Source organism: Genypterus blacodes, unplaced genomic scaffold, assembly GCF_046128005.1.
Source record: "Genypterus blacodes isolate CSIRO-AG114 ecotype Tasmania unplaced genomic scaffold, CSIRO-AGI_Gbla_v1 ptg000112l_1, whole genome shotgun sequence".
Taxonomy (NCBI): Eukaryota; Metazoa; Chordata; class Actinopteri; order Ophidiiformes; family Ophidiidae; genus Genypterus; species Genypterus blacodes.
In genome coordinates, this window is record NW_027466916.1 from 220,887 (window position 1) to 244,247 (window position 23,361).

General features: G+C 46.4%; 2 protein-coding genes across 4 annotated transcripts; both read right to left on the reverse strand.

Moving 5' to 3' along the window:
* Nucleotides 1–178: 178 nt before the first annotated feature.
* zbtb8a (zinc finger and BTB domain containing 8A) lies at nucleotides 179–4,438 on the reverse strand. The gene is made up of 4 exons (XM_076161494.1): nucleotides 4,279–4,438; nucleotides 1,596–2,467; nucleotides 1,268–1,437; nucleotides 179–1,084 (listed from the first exon to the last, which is right to left on the reverse strand). Exons 1-4 carry the CDS (start codon nucleotides 4,341–4,343, stop codon nucleotides 761–763), a joined length of 1,431 nt encoding a protein of 476 aa, XP_076017609.1. The 5' UTR covers nucleotides 4,344–4,438; the 3' UTR covers nucleotides 179–760.
* A 273-nt stretch (nucleotides 4,439–4,711) lies between these two features.
* gale (UDP-galactose-4-epimerase) lies at nucleotides 4,712–9,603 on the reverse strand. Of its 3 annotated transcripts, none has more exons than XM_076161763.1 (11): nucleotides 9,446–9,603; nucleotides 8,540–8,671; nucleotides 8,162–8,274; nucleotides 7,779–7,892; nucleotides 6,922–7,098; nucleotides 6,709–6,822; nucleotides 6,522–6,588; nucleotides 6,307–6,392; nucleotides 6,119–6,196; nucleotides 5,449–5,563; nucleotides 4,712–5,351 (listed from the first exon to the last, which is right to left on the reverse strand). In XM_076161763.1, the coding sequence occupies exons 2-11, from the start codon at nucleotides 8,658–8,660 to the stop codon at nucleotides 5,131–5,133; spliced, it is 1,206 nt and encodes a 401-aa protein (XP_076017878.1). In that variant the 5' UTR covers nucleotides 8,661–8,671; nucleotides 9,446–9,603; the 3' UTR covers nucleotides 4,712–5,130. The 3 variants fall into 3 exon arrangements, with proteins under 3 accessions (XP_076017878.1, XP_076017876.1, XP_076017877.1); XM_076161761.1 differs by having other exon boundaries at nucleotides 8,162–8,277; XM_076161762.1 differs by having other exon boundaries at nucleotides 8,162–8,277; nucleotides 8,540–8,667; nucleotides 9,446–9,602.
* Nucleotides 9,604–23,361: the final 13,758 nt, after the last annotated feature.

The window sequence follows — 23,361 nt, forward strand, 5'->3', positions numbered from 1 at the left end:
CATAATCTGGCGCTTCAGATAAAATACCATAAGACAAATGTATATAAAAATATCTTTAATTCTTCAAAATGTAAAAAAAGGGAATAAATAATAATCACCTTTATGTCATAGTGCATATCATAATGAAACAGATTCATCAAAAGCTCTGGAACGGCGTAACAACAGGGAAAATATCAAAAAAGACCCTCCTCTTCCTCACCATTCAGTCGCTGCTTTTCTATATTGCTTAAATGCGACTTTAATCAAAGCAGAGTCAAACTATAGCAAACATGTCTTTGCATGCATGTGACAAAACTTCATAAGAGCTGTATAAAGAAATGAAAGGAAACATCGAGTATGCATGCTTTGGATTCTGCACATCTTTATAAAGATAAACAAAAACTGCCACAAAACTCCATAATCTTAAATGAAAATGATTAATCAGGTGCATTTCACTCATGAACAACATGTGTGTGTATTTACATCACTGGGTCATAAATGCTGTGCATAAATGTACTGAGATGGCTTTAACACTCAGACACGTAAACATACATTACACTACACATACATGCCTATGCATTGTCCTCTCAGTCACACAGGCACACAGACACACACACACGCACACACAGACACACACACACACACACGCACACACGCACACACACACGCACACACGCACACACGCACACACGCACACACAGACACACACACGCACACACACACACACACACACACACACACACACACACACACACACACACACACACACTTTGGTGCCATTTCACTGCAGCTCCTCATCACTATAGTCCACTTGCTGAATGATGAGGTCGGCCCCCGAGTCTTCGGCCAGGTCGTCGTCGTCGTCGTCCGTCACCATCCACGACCTCTTGCTGTCGCTCTCCTCCTCTCCGTCCACGCCCAGTAACAGCGCCGGCTCCTCATTGGTCCCGTCTAGACTGTCCATGGGGATGTCGTCACAGCCTACTTCCTGAATGCACGCCGTGCACATGCGGTAACGCCGTGTCCCCTCACACACCACATGTCCCGTCTCCTCTGTCACGTGACACTTACACTTCCTGCACACCAGCTTCCTGGCTTGGTGGATCTGTGGAGCCGTGCAGGAACAACAAGTTTAAGATCCAACAAACAGAACATTAACCCTTACATACAGCGTGGGTTAACTTTGACCCAATTTGATAAGAGCAGCTCAAAAAACTAAATGACATATAATGACAGACAGCTCTTGTTATCACCGTGCCATGCTTCCCTTAGCTGTCAATCAACCCACCGTCTCAAAATGGCTGCGTAGATGCTCCAGGCGTGTGAAGCGTTTGTTGCAGGCCTGACAGGGGTACGGCCTCTCCCCGGTGTGACAGCGCAGGTGGCGCTTCAGGTCGGCCTTCCTCTTCACCGTGTGCGTGCAGAAAGGACACTTGAAGCGCATCGTAGGGTTGGAATCTGCAGAGGAGAGAGGAACAGAAACGATCTGTGGCAGAGTTGTGGCTTTTCTTGTAATTGTTTTGCAGTACTGGCTTCACTGTTGTCACTACGCCGAAGATAAAGTGTGTTGTTCTTTGTCTACACATAAAAGGCTTATTGATTTGCCGTTTACTCACCTTTATTGAAGTGGCCAATAACACCCACAATACCTGGCAGAGTGGCATACAGCTCTTCTGCCTTTTCAGCCTTTTGTGTCCTCGCTTCCTGGATGTCCAAACTCTCAGTCTGGGTGGAGGAGCGAGTGCAGTACGGCGTTTTCCTCTTGCCCCCTTTCCCTCGCCTGCGCTCTAGTCCGGGCAAAGTGTACAGAGGGTCCTCCGGGTCCTGCAGTTCGTCTACCTCTGCAGTGGACTCCAGAGCCGGGCTGCTCGGGTTTGTCTTTATGTTTAAGGCGGGCGCTTCCTGGTCCGGGTCTTTCCCTATGAAACTGGACTGGGACCTGGAGCTGTCCCGGGTCCAGAGGGCTGGCGGGGGGCTGACAGAGTTAGGCCCGTGCTGTTGCTCTGAGCTCTCTTCTTCGGCGCTACTGGCGAAGCTGCAGGGCTCAGGCAAACCCAGGCAGCGATCGCTGTCTTCCTCTTTCATACTGATGTCCAAAGAAGATTTGATGAAGTTTTTACAATAGTTGATGACATTGTTCATTTGCAGGTAACTGGCTGCCGACATCACCTCGATCACATTGGTGCTGGAGAGGTCCAGCTGGCCGGAGTAAATGAAATCCAGGATGACGGTGAAGGTCTCCGGGCTGAAGACATCAAAGGTGGCGTTGACCGTGTCGGACAACCCGTCCACCGCCTGGGAGAGCAGCATGCGGAAGTAGCCACTGCTGGCGAAGAGCACGTTGCGGTGGGCCCTGAACAGCTGGCCCTCTACGAGCACGCTGCAGTCACAGAACAGCTCCTGGCGCCGCTGCTGGTTGAGCTGTTTCAGCAAGTTGCTCTGGTGAGCCACTGTGATGTCAGCAGTGTTGAACCACCTCTGAGGCTGCCTGCAGGAAAACATCATGGCAGCATTTGCTATTTCTGAGTATTCACACAGGTAGAATGGCTCAGGTCAGGCTGGGAACAAATCAAATATTTTCTGGTGCAATGTTTTTACCCGCGGACTGAGATTTAGGAGCATCTTAAACACACTGGGGCACTTTGTGGAATACAAAAAGTTAACCTAGTCTATACCAGTGCAGAAGCTGCTGCTCCAGGTCTTTAACAAGCTTATAGAACCACTTCCTCCTTCCTCAGCTGACAGCAGCACAGTTAACCACTGCATCCTCTTCCAAGGACGTCATCATTACAGAAATATTTTCAGTGCCACCACGATCTCTTGTCAGTCTAATTCCCAATTTTCTACTGCTAAAACACTCTTTTGTCTGCTTGCAGTAGGTTTAACCTTACTGATACTGCAGAGGACTCGTTTGTTGGAATGAACCAAGCCATGTTCTCAAATCACAAAACAACACTAAGGCTTTACTACTGTACAGGACACTTTTTCACTCTCACCCGGCTCTTTAGGGGCTAAATGTAGTCGTATCGGGACTCTTTGCCTGTTGCCTATTTCCTTTTCTGGTTTAGTTCTGCAAGACAATCAAATCATGTGGGTCTTGCAGATGCTGATTGTCATGAATGAAACCAGAGGACTGATTAATGAGCGATGAGCCTCTGTGTGTGTGTGTGTGTGTGTGTGTGTGTGTGTCTAAGTGCCCACATGGCCTGTGATTTACATCCAGCAGGGAGGTGCAGGCCTGTGTGGGCGCCTGCAGTGACCCACGTGACCTCGTTAATAGGTCAGATCACTTGAGTGAATGATTATCGGGACTCAGATATTAACCACATGTCACCGTACACACAGCAGTGACGCCCCATTGATCCACGCTGTCAATTATACGCCGTCTTTTGTCTCCGCGCTGGACCGGCGCCAGAGCCCCGCCCACATCACTCACTCTGCACCGCGATTGGCTGGACGAGCCGTCAATCAAAGGCGTCTTCTTTTAATGGGCTACACCCGACCGCCTCAGCCAGGGAGCATCGGGTGACAAAACCCCGTAATGTTTGTGATTGTGTGTGATGCTATATACACGCACGCTCGCACGCACACACACACACACACAACGTTAGGGGGCGGGAGGCAGGCTAAAAGAGTAAAGTCTTCCATATGAGAGTGTTTGTTTGAAGTATTCCTCTAACATAACGACCCATTTCCTCCCTCACTGACTCGTGATTACACGCATTCGTCCTAATGAGGCGTCGCTCAGGACGCGGAGCTCCGCAGCGCCCGGTAGGAACCCTCGGTGCAACGCCCGCCCGCAGGTCGCGCCGCTCCGCTACATCTGAACGTTGATCACAAACCGAGCGGTTCTCTATAATTCACACAGCAGCCGATATGAAGGAGAACCGAGGCGGGAAGAGCTGCAATCCTGCGCGGGGAAAAGCGGGCAGCGGCGGCGGCGCGGAGCAGAAGCCCAGTGTGTCCTGGAGCGACGCCCACTTCAGGCTCCGGCCAGCACACAATAGAGCCATGGAACCTACGGGGACGGAGCCACGCTGCGTATGTGGACACAATCACGCTCACATTTGACACTAAGCTGCGGGTACGGAGAGCGAACACACCCGTTTTCTGTCCAAACACAACCGCCGCCCCCCCGCCCCGCCACCCCTCCTCCCCTCCGCGCCGGAGCGCAGAGAGCAGCGGGGAGGATTTGCCTGCTGCCCGGACCCAGCGACTCCTAAGCAGGCATGCGGCGCAGGCAGGACCCGCTTACGCCCCACGCCGACAAAACCAACAATAAAATCCATCGATACTCACTGGTGACTGGATTCACCCGGTGCCCGGTACAGTCGACTCGCCCCCAAGTCTGCCACCATATCCATGTTGAAATGGTTCTTTCCTCCCTCTGCTCGTCCAGGGTCCAGTCCTGCACTTCCTGCTCAGCCCTAAAGACCGAAACCCGTTTAGAGCGACTGGAGCTCCGTGTGCTGACGTGGGTGTTTATTAACTGGGTGCCCGAGGGTTCAAGGAGCCATTTAAAGCCCCAGCGCCCTGTTTTCAACACACATCAATCTGCACGCTCCCAATAATGCCCCTATCTTCCTCCTCACCCTGTGCTGGCCTCATCATAACACACTTTTATTGTTCTGTTCTGCAGTCTGTGCTGCCTGCAATGCGTTAGACTGACTTCTGTTATTACAATACATCCAACACTTCTAAAGTTCTCATGTAAAACAACTCACACACCCTGTGAGAGGGCGTCCATTTATTCAGGTAGAAAATTAACTTAATCTTCCATTGTTGTGGCTCACAGATCAATACATTAGTAGAGAAAATATCCATGTGATGACAAAACTGAGCAAAACGGTGTAAAATTGTAAAATTAAATTTATTTTACATAGTTTAGCAGTGAACTTGATTCTGTTTCAGTGTAAAAACAAACAAACGCTTCCATGTGTGAATCATAAAAGCATTGGGTTTGTCTTGAGGTCTCATTATATGTTGTATATATTGTATATATGCAATGTGAAACAAACAAACAAACAAATGAGGAATATGATCATTTTCTTTGGCCCGATGATATAAAAGATGATTTTACAGGGCGAGGCTGCGGTGACATCATGAGGCTGAGCCCTGGGGGAGGCAGTAGCTTAGTAGGGAGGCAGTAGCTTAGTGGGTAGAGCTTCCGCTTGGGAACCGGAGGGTTGCCGGTTCGAGCCCCTGCCGAGGTGCCCCTGAGCAAGGCACCGAACCCTCAATTGCTCCCCCCTCTGCGAAGGGTGGTAATGTAATGTAATGTAAGTCGCTTTGGATAACAGCATCTGCCAAATGCTCGTACTGTAATGTAAAGCCAGTCGGGTTGTTGGACTGCCAGCGCCACAGGTCCTCACCTAAAGGGTTAAATAACACCAGAGAGCATCTGTGAGTAAATATGTCTGCTTGTGTTTGGTGGAAGGTTCAGATTGAGTCACAGAGGGTTTTCCTTACACATCCTCTCCAGGTCAAATCCAGCCTTCCAGCCCAGCTCCTTCTCAGCCAGGCTGGGGTCAGCGTAGCAGGACGCTATGTCCCCTTCCCTCCGAGGGGCCACCTTATACGTGATCTGGACACAGGTGACATCAGGGTGGCGTTACATTCTAAAGGTTTGTCCTGAATATGAGAGCGCACCTTCATGCTGCAGCTAAACTCAACTGGGCTTCACTCAACATCCATCTGTGCACCCAACATGCAGGTTAAGGTCAAGATCAAACTTCAACATCAACCAAAGTTCTATGCTGTAACTTTCCTTGTACTAACATAAATGGAGGCTCCATTTAAAGCGATGTGCTGGTGATTTCTGTGACATTGCGTAAGCTGTGGACCGATGTAGGAGGGCACATGGAAGCTATTATGGGATGGCGATGCATGGAGGAGTAAATGTGTTCCAGAGTGAAATGGCTGTCTGAGGCTTTTGGGAACACGTTTGTAAAGTAGCTTTTAGATTGGTACGGGTCCATTCAAAGGCACACAGACTGGGTAAGTGAACGCCAAATATCACTAAAATGCTCCTAATTGACCTAGTTCAGGTCAAAAGGAAATGAAAAAGGAAATGAAATTTAGGGAACTTTGCCAGCGCCTCAGTCTAAACCTGGTGTGATGTTTCTTTCCTGTCACTCACCTCTCTGCCTGAGGCCTTCTCCATAGCTTTCACCATCTGCAGCACAGAGTAGCCTCTTCCTGTTCCCAGGTTGTAAACCTACACACGCACAATAAAGCTTCAAATACTGCAAGTGTGCACGAAACAGCAAGCAATGAATCAGAAAGCGTCTGAAGCGGCTTTTAAAGGTGTTTGATGATCAGACGTACCTTGCAGCCACAGTTCTCCTTCAGCTTCTTGAGAGCAGCTATGTGTCCCTTTGCCAGATCGACGACGTGGATGTAATCCCTCACACCTGCAGAGAAAAGGGGGAGAAAAGGGGGAGATTCTGAAAACAGTCCTGTGGCATTTAAGCTGTTATCAAACCTTTCTGTCAGGAGTAATCTTATACCACAATTAAAAGCTAAAAGGCCGTCTCCATTACCTGTCCCGTCCTCTGTGTCATAGTCGTTCCCAAACACACTGAGGCACTCTCTTCTCCCAATTGCAACCTGTGAGAAAGACGATACAACAAGGCAGAGAGACAATGCATAAGACCACTGAACTGAACTGTTAATTACTGAGAATCAATAATAATGGATTGCCTGTCAGGGTGTTTGCTTGTACGATACCTGAGCCACATATGGAAGCAGGTTGTTGGGGATCCCCTGAGGGTCCTCCCCTATGTCCCCAGAGGGATGAGCTCCAATGGGGTTGAAATAACGCAGTAGCACCGCATTCCAGCTCTGCGGAAACAAAGGCACCAATGACCAAACTGTGTGTGTGTGTGTGTGTGTGTGTGTGTGTGTGAGTGAGCGGGTGTAACCTTTGCCCCTGAGCTGTACCTTCTCGGCTTTACAATGGTCGCTGATCATCTCCTCGATGAAGAACTTGGTCTTGCCGTAGGGGTTGGTGCAGCCGCCCACAGGGTGCTGCTCGTCGATGGGCAGACGCTGGGGGTCTCCGTACACGGTGGCAGAGCTGCTGAACACCACATTGTTCACCTTGTGAGCCTGCATCACCTGCACACACATGCAGATGCACACAAACACAACACACACACGGACAATCAGCAGGCAGTGAGAGAGACGACAGAGGCACCACAGGATGTTAGTTGTCCCTTATCTTAAAAAGTTGTAGTTCTGTTTCTGACTCCTTTTTTCCTTTCATTGTTACACTGACAATAGATTATTGACTTCATGTAACTTTAGTGAAGTTTTTTCTGCTCCTTTTTGTTTGTTTGCCGAATGGAAAATAAACAAGAAGAATGACAAAGATCTGAACATTGGACTTGATTTGTCTCTCAGGATCATCAGCTGACTTGGATGTGTTTATTTGGTTTGGTTTAGCTGCTTGACAAACAGCCAGCACACACACACACACACACACACACACACACACACACACACACACACACACACACACACACACACACACACACACACACACACACACACACACACACACACACACACACACACACACACACACACACACACACACACACACACACACACACACACACACACACACACACACACACACACACACACACACACACCATAGTGAGGCCTGGCTCCATACAAAGACATAAATGCTGCAGTTTCATAATCACCCAAAACACACAACATCATCATGCAAACACAAGCGGGCGTCAGCGTGGACAGAGTGCTGAGCCACAGGGGGTGGAGCCCAAACTGACCTCCATCAGGTTCATGGAGGCGGTGAGGTTGACCCTGTAGTAGCGTAGCGGATGCTGCACAGATTCACCCACAGCCTTCAGCCCAGCAAAGTGCATGACGGCACAGAAGGAATGCTGGTGTATGGAAACACAGGGAAGTGTATGAGTGAAATACACAACATCAGTTATAAGCACATAAAGACTCACACACAATAACAACAAATCACATCTAGAGTCATTCATCATTCTTACTTGATTGATGAAGTTTATATTGAATAAGTAGGAAATTCAAATGCACTGTTCAGTCACACAGTGTACACAGGTATAAGACATGTGTGTGTTTCTAACAGTCATGGGGTTGTTCACATGTTACACCCTCATTAACAAGCTTGACTTTCTCTGACCTTTTTGAATAACTCTTCCAAGGCCGGTCGGTCACACAGGTCCAATTCTTGGAACTCAATCTTGGTATTGAGACGTTTCCCTATCCTGAGTATGCTCTCAGGTAGACCCCCTTCTCCTCCATACCAAACAGGATGTGGCACAATGGACACACACACACACACACACACACACACACACACACACACACACACACACACACATACACAAAAGTCGGCTATCAGTATCATAGCAGTAATCCAACTCACTCCTCACACAGCTTAGATGCGGCTGCAGCTCCGTGTGTGTGTGTGTGTGTGTGTGTGTGTGTGTGTGTGTGTGTGTGTGTGTGTGTGTGTGTGTGTGTGTGTGTGTGTGTGTGTGTGTGTGTGCAGTCTAACCTCGCACGGCATTGCTGAAGTTATCAACAACAACCGGTTGGTATCCTGCCTGGATGAGCTCGACCACACAGTGGCTGCCGATGTACCCCGCTCCCCCGGTGACCAGGACCTTTTCTGCCATGTTGTTCCTGTCTGCCACCAGGAGGGGAGAGAGACAGACACACCTTAGTAACCTTAGTAACACACCTATAACCTGATCCCTCCACCTTCCTTTCAACTATAACCCAGTGTGTGAGGATCAGGCCGTCACAGCTGTGTGTGTGTGTGTGACTGTGTGCTTGACGTCAGGCGGCTCTATATGATAGGTCTGGAAACAGGATGTCCTCCTTTGGGCACACCTGGAGCCACACAGGCATGTGACCCCTCCCTTCAGCCCCACGTCAGCAGGAAGAGCCACTTACCTGTGGCCGCATAACGATGGACACAACAAAGGAGGAGGTCCTCTCATACTTGTCATAGTTGTGGTGTTCCTTCAAAGGCTTTATAGTAAATTTAATTAAATATAATGAAAGGTTTGAGTCCAGGGATTCTTTACACGCTGGCGAGGGGTAATACAAAAGTTAACCATCCGATCTTTTAATGACCTCTGATGCTCTGTAATACGATGTCATCTGGCAGAGTACACACTCCTCCCGCACACTCCTCTTCATGCCATTATGCCGCTGCTCTATTGCAGCTCTGCCTGTACTCTCACCAAGCTGCTGCGATCAACAGAGCTGCGATCAACGCGTACACAACAGCAACAACAATGAAATCAGACGTGCTCATTTGTAATAAATGTTCATTCTGTCCTGAGCCGGTAAGCAATGCATTATAACAGCAACCAAAGGCAAGCCACATAAGAAAATAACGAAAATAACTTCTTATCGTGATCCAAACTGAACGGGTGTAAATCAAACTACTGACCGCTGCGGAGCTCGTCGTCCCCGGTAGAGAGTCTCGGTGAGTCCGCGGTACAGATGCCGGTAACGTGCAAAGCTCAGCCGTCAGCTCATTTACTGAAGTTTCCTCATTTCTTCTTTCGCGTCTCTTCGCTTCCTATAAGACGTGGAACACAGACAAGTGAATTATTCAGGAGTGATATACGATACAGAGGCTTTCAAATTAAAAGCACACACGCGCGGGAGTTTCCTAAAACATACTCAACGCGACGTTCCGTCACTGAAATTGCAGCGCGGTTTGGTTGAAACACTACCTGCTGTGCGCTTGAAGCGCCGAGACACAGCGAAAAGCAGCAAAGCGTGTGTGAACATTTGTGGGAAAAGTCGACGATGCTTTTATTTTGAAATAGGAACGGATATATACACTATTTTAGTATTAGCTTTGTGCCCCGCCCACTGGTACGTGGATCGTGTCACAAAAGCATACGTCATCGCTTCTGTGTTTAGCCACGCCTCTGAGCAATAGCGAACAGGGAAGTGATTGTGGGGTGTGTGTGTGTGTACGAGTGTGTAGGTGAGTATTTTAAACCGAGTGACAGCAACGGTGCCACGTTACGGATTTTTTTTTGGGAAAGGAACATATTAAAGGAAGAAATGCAAACAGAAGCTTAAAGCAGTTCAATTTCCCTCAGTAAGACATTTTACTGTCTTATTTTATACAGTAATTACATCATCTTCCCATTTACGCTGTAGTGTATGACACACAGCAACATGTTTATGGGACATGGGAGGCAGTGGCTCAGTGGGTAGAGCTTCCGCTTGGGAACCGGAGGGTTGCCGGTTTAAGCCCCTGCCGAGGTGCCCCCTCTGCGAAGGGTGGTAAATGTAATGTTAGTCGCTTTGGATAAAAGCGTCAGCCAAATGATCGTAATGTAATGTAATGTTTAATACACAGATAGGTGACGAATTAAAGGAAGAACCAGAGGACAGAGCTTGTTAGTGAGGGTGTGTTGGGTCACAGCCCCTTGGCAGAGAGAGAGAGAATTCACGTCTCTCTGGAAAGACTGAACCTCCAACACGTCCGTCCAAAGTCACAGCCGCTCCAAAATCATACTTGTTGTTCTGATTGAGGCCTGGTGATTGTGAAGGCCACCTCGTCTCATTTCCTCTCTAATGAACCCACTGTGTGACCCCTGGAGCCGTGTGGTTCAGGCCACTGTGATCCTGGACCGGACCTCTCGGATTGAGCTGTTTCATCACAGGAAAAATGGGATCACTTGGAATAACTTAGTATTGATTTAGCTGTGACCCTTCCATCTGAGGGGGTGGAGTGGAGTGGAGTGGAAACTTGCCAGCCAGCCAGCAGGCCTGCTCCCTTCCCCTGGTGTAGGGCGCCCACTTGTGGTAAACACGGGGAATGACAACTCCTCTCTGACCAGGTCACATTCTCAGCAGGATGTTCTCCTCCAGCAGAGTTCCACAGACACGGACGCCCAACACTTTAGAATCAATTTATGTTAAGTTTTCCTTTACTTTGTCACCCATCTGTGTAATATACGATATAATATATATACTTGTGAGCGATGTCTTTCAAAATGTAATACAGTCACTGTGAATGTACAGCAGAGTAACAGAACCTTAGACATAATAACCTACTATATGTACATTATTGTAAATATTGATTAAAATGTACCGTTAATATAAAAAGCAACTGACTCGGAGTATGTTATTTTAAACTAACCTAGCCTGACAGAGAGCCGTATTTCACTGACAATCAACACCTACCCATCCTATTAACTTAAAGTCCTTACATGCTTGATATTTGGATCACTAGTGAGTACAAATCCAGAAGCTCCTGCCCCGGCCCATGAGCCAGGCACAAAGCGGCAGAGACAGGAGGGAAGAAAGAAGAGACGAGTCAGATACCTGAACGATGCGGTTTGCTCCCGTCGGCCTCTGTTCATCTCAAAGACTGTGTGTGTGTGTGAGGAAAGACTCAGAGCTGATGAAGAAATATCACCAGGGCAGAAGGATCACCAGGGGATCATGGTAGTAAAAACAAAAACAAACTCCAGCATTTAGAAGAGAACACAAGGAAACGTTTAAATCTCAGAGGAGGATGAACATGTGACCAGGACTCAGCAGGAACACCAACACTCTGCTCCACAAACGGGCTCAGTTTGAAAGCTTTTTACGGCTTGATTTTGCCTTTTTGTTTCTCATTTGCTGTTCGGGGCTGCAGGGAGGATGAATGCTACATTGTGTCAACATGGAACAATAGGAGGCCGCACACAACACAAAGGGGTTAATGATGACCAAAGGGACCACAGGAACTTAGTTAGCGAGGGATGATTTGTGTTCTTCTTGTTTTTTAAAGTTCCCAATTTACAGGTTTTACATTTCAAAACGACAGAAGTTGTAAATTCGGCCAGATGGAGTGGCAAAGCTTTAACTCCCTGTAACTCTAATCGGGTCTGGGGGCAGATGGAACGTGATGATGCCAAGGTTACGTAATGTGTTGTGAACAATTTAAGTGGTCCCAGCACAGATCCTTGGGGTGCTCCTCTCCATCCTCTGAGTTCCAGAAAAACGTGTGTTCCAGATACACAATTTTGATTTGTTGAGTTTATTGTCGTTAAATGTAAAATTGAGGCGTTGTTTCAAATGTCAACACAAGTAGACACCATAGGACAAATCCTGAACTGTGAACGGTGAACCTGTGAGGCAGCAAGGTTGTGAGGCTGTGAGGTTGTGAGGCCTCCGCTCCACTCTTCTCCGCTCCTCTGCTCCTCCTCATCTCTCTCTCTACCTGAGTGCCAGTTAATCCTCCCCTCATCCTCGACTCCCAGCTGGATACGCCGGCTCCTCCTGAATGCTGAGCTGCATTAACGCCAAGGAACTTTCTCCCGGCCGTCTGTTAGCCAAAGCTGATTGGAGATTACAGGCCTGCAGAGAAACACAGCCCTCCGTCTCTCCTTAAATCTTAAATCTCTCCATCTTCTCTCCATTTCTTTATCCTTTTAATCCCATCTCTCCTCTTTTTCAATGTCATCGTCTTATGCTTGTCACTGTATTTTTTTTCCTGCTCCTATTCAGGTCTTTTTCGTTGACAGTGCGGCTGACGGACAAGGAAGATGAAGAGGAGGAAGGAGAGCGGAGCCAGAATGATGTCATGGGGGCATTTGTCCTCCTGGTGTGGAGGCTTCCCTTCCTCTGCTAATTACCTTGTACAAACTAAAATCTGATATGGCGGATATGAGGCCCAAATACAATTATTGTGGGCTAACAAAGAGATATTGAGATTCGGGGAATGAGGGGAGAGACTGCACGAGAGATACAATGAAAGGAGCGTGCACATGCTCATGCACGCACACACACACACACACACACACACACACACATTAGGCACACGCACACACGCTCACATACCCACCCACAGACACACACAACCACTTGTCCTTCCCCTCCATTCCCTCAGATAGGCTAATGTTATTACTGGGGTAATTATCCTCATTAGTGCCAGCAGCTGTAGAGAGCCCACTGCTCGCTGTTCAAACTCCACCCTCAACCTTTCTGTCTTTGTATTCCTTATAGATCTCATTTGAAGACTTTGTCTCCATCCTTTGTGTGTTAACTAAAGGCAGTTGTATAAATAGAGTCCATCAAATAGCTCATCTGGCTAAGCTGACCCCGCTTTCTAACCTGTTGGAGTCCATTTGGTAGACGAGGGTCTGTGATGTGCAGCGCTGCTCTGTCATCTAACAATATCACAAAGTTGGGTTTGCAGCAGAAGGAGACATAAATAATGTAGTAAAAGTGTAACATCAATACAATAATCTATATAATCTATATGAAAACACTCAGTGGAACGTGTTGTTTATGTCTGAGTGTTTATTATTGTACGTCTGTGCCAATATGAGTCTTATCAGCATAATGACAATCTTCAAAATTTATAATGTGTTGTTATTTAACATTGTGTATAACTGTGGGGAGTTTGGAATGAAATAATAATAAGATTCATCCATTTATTTTTTAGAAGATGCTTTTCTTTTTATGCAGTCTGCAGTGAATTTGAATGTATTAAAGACAGAACATGACCGTGAAGCTTTTTACCTTTGAAGTGCAAAATGTCAGGAGGTTCTTCATGTTTCATTTAAAGCAGAAACCTTCAAAAAGATGTTAAAGCTAAGTAGAGAGCCGAGTAAATATATTAACATAATAAAATACATGATTAGAAAATGAAATACATAAAATTATAATTTGTTAATGAAGCTACTGGGTTATTAATCCTTTCTGAAGGAAAATCCCTGAACACAAGGTGGCACTGTTTAGTCAAATAAGAGCTTCATCCAGCTGCTCTCTGCTTCTGTTTGTGCATCTCTTCCTCACAGGAATGACCCTCACTGCTCTTCCTCGCTCCTCCACTGGGTCGTCTGTGTACCATCGTGTTCCTCAGCCTGTTTATCTGCTTGATGTTTATTTGAAAGCCGTGTGGAAATGATTTCCTTCATGGTTTCTAACTTTATGCTCCGTCTGCATCCTCACATAGAAAATATGACATCAACAGCAGAAATGGAGGTTTAACACACACACACACACACACACACACACACACCCTTTTGAGATTGCCTTTTGTTTTATTGCCACAGGCTGATGCAGACAGTAGACAACCTGTACACAGCTAAGCTCCACATCAGGCCCTAAATGTCATGCATAGCCTGTTTTTATTGGCTGATACGGCCTGTTGTGCCCTTCTCCTTTTCCTGGAAGCCATTGTTAAAGAGCTGGTTGTTAATGCTGCTGACCAGATGGGCTCCTTCTCCCACAGCTCCGACTGAGGGTGTTTACCGTGCACTGGGCTGTGGATAACAGGTGAGACTACCGCTGGATCATCAACCAATCAGAGCAGCAGATGTCTGGCCTCTGCCCATAAACCTTTATTTGGCATTTGAGCGTAGCGCTAGAAGAGGCAGGGGAGTGGGTTTGATAATAACACTGTTAACCATTCATTCTAATGCTTTATGTGTTTTTATAGATGTGCCTATTATCTGAGATGGTCATGCAAGCTATCACCATAAGCACCCATCCATATCCATTCCATATCTCAGTGTCATCAGCCGTCACCCTGGCCGAGTCCCATATGCACCATAAATATTTACAGCAGGAAACGTCACGCAGCCCTCGGTGCTCTAATGTCGTTTCCTGTCACCATTTCATTTACATTTTATTTGCCACTTACAGAACGGCACATTTTGGTTCGTATAAAAAAAATGTGACATTTGTGTCGACAACCCAGTTTGGAGTCTTGTGTGTGTCATATATTTGAATGAAAAATGAAAATAGATAATAAATGTGATAATAAAATAAAATGAGGACAAGATAAATAAGAAATTCGAAAAATGATTGTATAGTAAAATAAACTACAGACAAATTCAATAAAAAAAAGTAAATTAAAAACCTTCCTGGACTCCAGAGGGTTAACTCAGGCTGAAATGTCATCGGGTCATCCAACATTTCAAATGAAAAACCCTCAGGCTTTTTATTCCTCCTTTATAAAGTTCAGACTTAATTTCCAGAAACGCTCCCTGGTCTCTTGTGTGACAAAATGTTTCCAGCATTAGCTGAGCAAACAGTGAACATTCCTTTCCCTTTCCAGTACAGACCATCTTGAATTACTGCAATTTGGTATCATGGCAACAGCAGGGGTAAGGCAGGGCCTGGGCTCTCTAAAGCTCTGAATCAATCTGCTTTAATGGATGACCTGTGCCTAGCATGCATGTATGGATTAGTTTGGCTGGAGCACATGTCCCTGTTCTGTCAACAACAGATCAGATTACAAGACACACACTCACCTGGCTGACCCAACTTCCTGTCTCTGACAACACAAGGCCGTCACATCTCAGCGTCATCGTCACAGGCGCAATCCTGAACAGAAACACGGCTTTCATCCAGTCAAAGGCTTTTACAGATTGTGTTGGGAGGTTCTGTTCATCAGGTGTAAAATACAGCTCTGTGATACAGTAAAAAAAAAGAGATATAGAGACATCTAGAAGTCATGTCAGGGGGATTTTTACAGGATTTCAGGATTTACAGGAAGTGTAGGTGCAAACTAGGTCAGTGATGTTGTTATTGTTTTGGATGTATGCTAGTGTTCACTCACCTGGTCTGTAGAGGAGTTTGAAGGAACTCTTATGGATCCATGGAAAAGCCTCTGAATGAAGAAATAGTAACACAAATAAATGTACACAGTATCAGACTGATCTTCACAACCTCCTGAGCAGATGTGGCACCTGATCATGGGAGGAAACAGTGAAGAATCCAAGCCTGTAAGTGAACTGGAGCCTGTGAACTTTGCTCCTGAGTGTTTAAGATGATTCTATTCTCTAAACACAGTCATTCCCCTCAGGCAGTGTGTGTTCTGTGTAGAACTGGGAAATTAGAGCAGCTGCCAGGATATCAAGCAGGGCATTTAGATCCTTCTGATCAGGCTGATCTGAGCTCTGATAAGAAGGGAAAGCTCCTCAGATTCACGGTGGCTTCATTCAGAATTATAAACCTGAGGTGGCTCATTTCAAAGCGTCATGTTTAACCATTAACTTGTGTTTAAACAGAGGCCTGAGCTCCTCTGAGGCTCCATTTGCCTCTCTGCAACCCAGATAAGGAAACACACCCACACACACACACACACACACACATACTGTACATGTGGCCTTATGTATGCTCTATACTCCCGGTGTGGCCTCAGTGCCGCTCTATATTCACTGTCATCTCCATTATCGTCCTTATGATGAAACGATTAGCCATTATGCTGCCCACAAAGCAGGACGGGTGATGGATGGGTTAAATGATGGACTCAGACGGTTTGGTTGGGGCGGCTTTAGCCTGCCTCTCTGACACCGTCTATCTTCTGATCCAGGCTAAACCTCCCCCCTCCCCCGTTCAGCCCCATCCAACCCCCGGTTCCCCCCACCAGCTGCCTGTGACCCCTCATCATAGGCCTGCCTCTGCTTGCCATGTGCTGGGAGTCAAAGGGTTCCCTCCTATCGCTCATCAGAAAGGAACCCCGCCATCCCGCACCCCGCACACTAAATCACAATCAATCGCCTGGCAGACAGAGATGGATTAGGACGTCCGCGACCCTGTACCTTTCACGGAGGCCTCTGCCTTCCAAAGGGCGGCTGTCACCGGCGAATAATAGAGGTGAATCCAGGAAGGAGTGAGCGGGTCAAGTCTGCCACCCCTGGAAGGAAGTTATTATAAAGAAACTGAGGGAAATTCCTTTCTCTTTAGGGTCGAAGCTCCCAGTGTGTAACAGCATGTAGGACAGAAGGGACGCCTAAAGACGCCAAGGAGAGGGGGCGAGCCTTTCTTTCATTGTTATCAGAATCAATGAGTTTATAATAAAATCTGAATCGATCTAAATCCAATCCGGCGACACTTTGAAGTGAGATGAAGTGATGGATTTGCTCTGCATGAATATCTGCTTAATACGAAACCACTTAAGAGAAAATACAGCGCTTATGCTGTCCACCGCGCTCATTATGGCAGTCAGCATCGCATATAATACATGTTTTTTTTTGGTTTGTTCAGGAAATGGCAAATAGTGAATATTGTTTAGTGTGTCTTGATTTAGCAAACTGAGACTGAAAACAAAGCAAAAAGTACATCTGCTTCAAAACTTCACTACATAAATAAAAAATACAAAAAATACAAATGTTTTCAGCTTTCATGTAAATCCGACATTTAATGGTGAAGTTCTAGTTGTTCGTAGTAGCCTCATCCAGAGTAAAGCAGAGGTCAGGAAAGTAACTACCCCCCTTCTTACCTATTCCCATGTCCCACTGCTGCAGTGCCACCCAATTTTAATTCAAAGAACCTGGAAGTCCCCTTGTTCACCAGTTGTTTTATATCCCTTCTGTTCATAGTGATGGTTGATATCAGATCTCTAAAGGGTCAACAGGGAGGATTGAGAAGTGGAAGGCCATTGTAAATGAGACGTATATGGGCTTTATACTCCATCAAAAAGCTCCTCGTCTGCTCTCTCTCGTCCTCCACTCTCACAATAACACAGTCTTGACATTGTGCATCACATCATCGTGTGCATTTGAAGAGTCGCTGTCTAGTGCTTCTCTGATTTACTCCACAACAGGCCGAGTGATTGCATCGTTCACATGAGAATTGACAACAAATTTCATTCAGACATGTAAAAAGTCCCGGTGATGCCATAACACGGTGATTGGAAGCGAAAGATCTTATTCTGCGTCGGCTGGCGAGGGCTGGAGGGGGATCATTCACATGTAGATGTGTCCTTCTGGAAGAGCCCCAGCTATACAATTTCCATTTAGATAAGGTGTATACACCAATAAAGAAAGGACATCGGGTTCTTCATTTGATTAACTAATCATAGTCTTTGTAATTCCACTCGGAGGCCTTGAAGGGCAGTGCCGGGCTCTGCACCCTGATTAGCCTATGCATGATTGCCGCTGCCATGGCACAAATCAGTTCAAGTAACTCAACTCTGCACTACACTGTGGCTGTGATTAAACAGGCGATTAGGATGTAGTGAGTTTCTGTCTGTTTAATCCTCCTTCCCGTGGGCTAATGGACGGCCACAGTATAGTCCCTGATCAACAATAACTCGGCACGGCAAGAGCTGGAGTGGGAGGTGATTAGGGTCTTTAAAGCTCCCTGGAGTGTGGATGCAGGTTGTGTGTCATTAGCTTAGAATTTAAAGGTGCATTCTGTTCTTCCTGCAAGGTGAATTCATTATCTGATGCTTGACTGAACAGAACAACACACACCGGCGGCCCGTGGACGGATGAGACCTTCACGTTAATCAGAAGCGCGGTGGAATATTTCACATCCCCCGCACAAAGCAAGGCGAGGGAGCTTCCTGTTTGGTAGCCAAAGCGAGACGCTCGCAGCCCCGAGCCTGAAAGTGCTCTCACCCTCTTCGCGCCCCTGTGCGACTCCTCATCATGCACGGCAGCAGTCTGTGTATCATTTGAAGGCTGTATAGAAAGTCTACAGCCCCTCTCCATGACTGATCTCTTTTGATAGAGCTCATTATGCAAACTGCTCCCAACTCCCGCCGCATAATTAGTGCTTAATTAATTTGAGTGAAATCTTTCATCTGTCTGTGTCCGGCCAGCTCCTTCCTTCCATTTACAACATGATATTAATTTCAGAGAGGGAATGGTTGCCTGGCTGATGAAAAGGCTGATATAATTAATCAAGTACGGTATCTTTTCCCTCATTTTTTGCAGGAATAATAATAAGTGTGATGAGCAGAGTCTGATTAACCCTATTATGCTCCCTAATTAGGGTGATCATTTAATAATCAAGGAAGCAGGACAATTATGAGAGAATGCAAATTATGCCATCTAATGAAGAGTGTGCCAATTCTGGGAATTCTTTGTTTGGAAAATGTGGCATTCCGAAATCAAAGGTCAAGAAAAGGGTCTTTGCTTAACGTGCGTATGTGGAGGATGTACTTACATACTTGAGCCCAGAATGTTTCAGATGCTTCATGTGTTCTCACACACGTGTCAGTCACTACGGCAACAGCCTCAATAATATGCCCTCACAAAACAAGTGCTTCTAACATAATGTTGTATGTTTACTACCAGTTTCTACTAAGTAGTGAGGGAAATGAATTTAAAATGTTAGAGCATCTCTATGATAACAGGAGGAGACAGACAGACAGACGAGCCAGCGTTCATTATGTTTGGCTCTCATCACATCAGGCACCGTGCCACCGACGGGACACCAACCCTTTATTTCCCACCGGCCCCGTGTGTTTTATGGAGCCGGAGGCACTAAAGTGCAGCTGAACATCACTGTAAAGTCAAGGGCAGAAGTTTAGCACCATGGACAGCAACCAGCCACACAACAAGAACATCTACAGCAGCGTCTCTATGGCTGTGGATCTCAAACTGTGACACCGATGAGCCCGGAGGACGCTTTTAATCACAGACTTGAGACTTGTAGCATTCTAGAGGTATGTGGTGTTCACTAACCAGGTCTGTAGGTCTTTGAATGGACACCTATAGATCAATGGAGCATCCGAAAAAGGCTCTAAAAGCTCTGCAACACGAAGATACATGTTTAGTTTGATACACATACATGCAGAAAATATATTCAAAGGGCGTTAACATCATTATAGCATAAGAGAGGGAAACACAATCGATATGTTCAGCTTTTATTGTAGTGTTGAGTACCTTGTAACTTTGTGCTGTTGAAGAAATGGCAACATGAAGCTGCTCTGATCCGGTCTGGTTTCCGGCCTGTTTATGAGGTGGCACCTGGTTTGAGAACCTCTCTTCTATAGAATATGAGCTAATGTTAGGATAAAGCCTGAGTTAATCATACCTTAGTTCTGTAAAATGCAACGTTTGAGACAAAAATTTACAATACAAGTTTGTACTTTGGCAGAAAGTGACAGCCGTGATGCATTTTTGGGAGGAATGAGCTGAATAATAGTTTAAGGCTCCGACCGCTGTGTGGCTCCGCATGTCAATAGATAACAGAGACGGCCCATTAAGTCTACAAGAGGCCATCTTTCATGTTCCCCAGATGATACAGCTGCTGTCTACACTTTCATCAAGATAATGGTGACCTCATATATGGAGTCGATGAGCAATGGCCCTGATTTCATTTTTCTTACACACAGTCATTGAAGTCATTATCAATATGATTACAATCTCCTCCGAGCAACTGAAGATGGAGGCTTTTTGTTGTCTACTTGCCACAGAAATGCATTTGCTACTAAACCAAATGGCCTGCAGTAAGATATTATGCTGCACGCCGGCCTCGGTGAAGGGTCTGCCGTGCGTGCGTCCTCCACTCCTTTGTATCCTGCGCGGCTCGTGCGTGTGCGCGTCCGCATGAATGTACCTCAATTTGCTCCTCTTCACCCCCATAGTGCAGCTGTGCCTCGGAGAACTCTTGTGAAGTAATTGAATGAGCCGGGGCAAGGGGAGACCTGCAGCGGCGAACGGCGAGCCCGATGGCCTTATTATCTGTAATACGCCGGCCGCTCTGCCTGCGCTTTGTCGTGTGGCTCATGAATACAGAAATGAATGTGATGGACGTCAGAGGTGAGCGCGGAGGGGAGAAACAGGCCAGAGCCATTTTAATCAGCTCCCAGATAGAACAATCACTTTATCCACCTCTGCGGCACAGAGGTGAATTAGTGTTTAACATTCCAGGGCATGCTCTCCGGCGGGGGACTCCACCCCAAACAACCAATGGAGCGTGGAGATTATGGAGAGACACTCTGATGTTTTTGATGAGTAAATTAGGGATAAACATGCCCCTGGGACGCCGGCGACTCAGACGTGCAGGAAGACGGGGCTGTGATTGGAGGCTCTCTGAAATGAGAGGAAATCTAAAGTCCTGATGTTTTCTGCTATGAAGCTTGGGTTCTCTGCTGAGGTCATTAAAGCACCAGGATGTAAGTTTGTAAAAATCCTCATTAGATCCGGACAGGAATCCCACAGAAGCAGGGAGAGGACGAGATAACAAGATCATCTCTGCGTTTAGCAAACACAGGCAGATTTGGCAGCCACAGCCGAATCATTCCTGGAATCACCATCGTTTAGCCACGGCCCAGAAGGAGGAAGGCATTGATCAGTGCCTCACGTTTGTGTTACAGACTGAGACAGCTTTAGGCCTCGTTAGACCAGAGACTGCATGTAGGTTACTGTGTGCCATCAATCAAAATCTCAAAAAACGGCTCTTGTTTTCTTGCGACCTGGAGGAAATGACACAGCGTCAGCGTCTCCACGAACTGAAAGTCCTTTGAAAGCTGTCCTTCCTCTGTAGCGCCTCCTTCTGGTGGATTCTGATTTAAGGGGAAAACCTTTCAGCATTGCAGTCAAAGCTGTCAGTCATGTCTGGCGTTCTTGTTGTGGGAGGAAGCAGTTGATCCCATTTCCTCTTGACTTCCTCCCACTCCCCCATTTTACAGACTGCTGCTTTAATTAGACGGAGCCCCTTTGAAATGGTCAATCATTCGTTTTTAGACTTATTTTCCCCGAATTTGACCAAAGCCCATAACAGAAATTCTCTCTGATGTTTAGCCTTTAGCCTTTTCACTCCAATATTCATCGATTGGGTCCAATGTCAAAGCATTGTTTTTTTTTTGAAATTATGTAAAATACAAAGTGCACGCATGTCCTCATCCTCGTCCTCGTCCTCATCCTCATAGGCACAGAGGATATCAGGGACGTCCCCAGCCAACATGTGGGTCCATTTAATTCGAGGTTTAAAGCTCAGAGCTGTGCCACTTTGCAGAGCTTTTCACAGTAACCTGGACTTGTGGGCCTCCCTCTAAAGTACACTTTAGAGTCTAGACAGTGACCTCTCAGTCGCTCTCATGGCCAAACAGACAATTTTCCCATTGATCTTCTGGGCGCTGCTGCGTGCAATCTGGGGTCTTTTCCAGAAAAAGCTCAGCACAAACCTCTGAGTGTTTCTACGGTTACCTGCCCGGGCTCTAACAGCTGGTTGCTGGTTCAGAGCGACGCATTAATCATCACTCAAGGTCAAGATCAGCAGCACGGCAGCCACAGAGAACCACACTTGATACAATCAGAGACGTGTGACTCAAACGGCTGTGGCCTCAAACTCACCTGTGAGTCACAGGGATTTCTCATTTGGGAGTGTGGAGTCACATTCAGCAGAATGAAGGAGAATTTCACACAGGTTATGATTTGCGGAAATCCACCCAGACGCTTCTGTGATCCAGCAGGGCTTCATCAACAAGTGGAATATTATTTTCATGTTTTCATGAAGTCAGACGTCCTGGCCCTTTAAGAGTTATTTACCCCAGTGAAGCTGGATGTTCACACCTGTGGGGCACCATGGAGTCATTTCACTCCCAGCTGCATTCTGACATAAAGAACATTACAATCATTTGGCAGACGCATGATTGGATGGTTGGCATCACATGACACCAAAACCTCATACTTCCTTCTTGTTTTTATATGAATATGCCTGGACTGTTGTATGGTAATGAGGATTCTATAGCTGAGGAGTTGTGTGTGTGTGTGTGTGACCAGAAAACATGCAGATGAATTCAGTGAGATTAAAGACAAACAGGACATTTTAGAAACAAAACAACATTGGAACAAGAGAATATTGAGCCATCAGTGTCCAGGCGTCGCTCTATCCGCTGTGCTCATTTAGAAGAAGTTCACTTAAAAATCAATCACTTCATTAAACTCTGTCACCTTTGTTCCGCTGTGACTCTGGCATCTTGTTTTCGGCGAAGGGGACAAAGGGTGTGTGCGTCCACAGCTCAGCTGATTAAATCTGGGTCCCTGCATGGCTCTCTCCATGGTGCTGAAAGAGACCAATATCAGATTACAACCAACCAGAATAGGACCTCTGCTAATCCATTACAATAATTGATTGACAATGCACAGAGGGGGGTGGGGTGGGGGTGGGGGGTTGAGGGGGCTGTATTTAGTGAGCACCATTGACATGGTCGTGTCCTGCTGCACCCTGAATCAGGCTCCAGTCCACACACACACATGAACTGATGCCTCATGTGGGAACTACAGCAGGTTTATGAACAGACACTGAGAATCACAGTTTGACTAATCAATATGAAATGACCAAACTGCTCCACAGCGCCCCCTGGAGTCATGACTAATGTGTGACATAAAAGCACTCAAACTGCCAAAACAAAACATTTCTCTCTTAACTTCCCATAATAAAAAAACAAAATACATGTATATCTGTGTGTACATTTGATTTTTATTATCTAAAACCTTATAAGTGTTTGTTCTTAAGTGAATAAGCTCAACTAGATGTCCTGCTAAGCAGGTGGCTATGGATGAATACAGCTCCTACATGAAGAAGACTGCTGATCAACAGATCCAACTGATCCAGATCCTAATGATCCAGATCCTAATGATCCGGATCACCACTGAT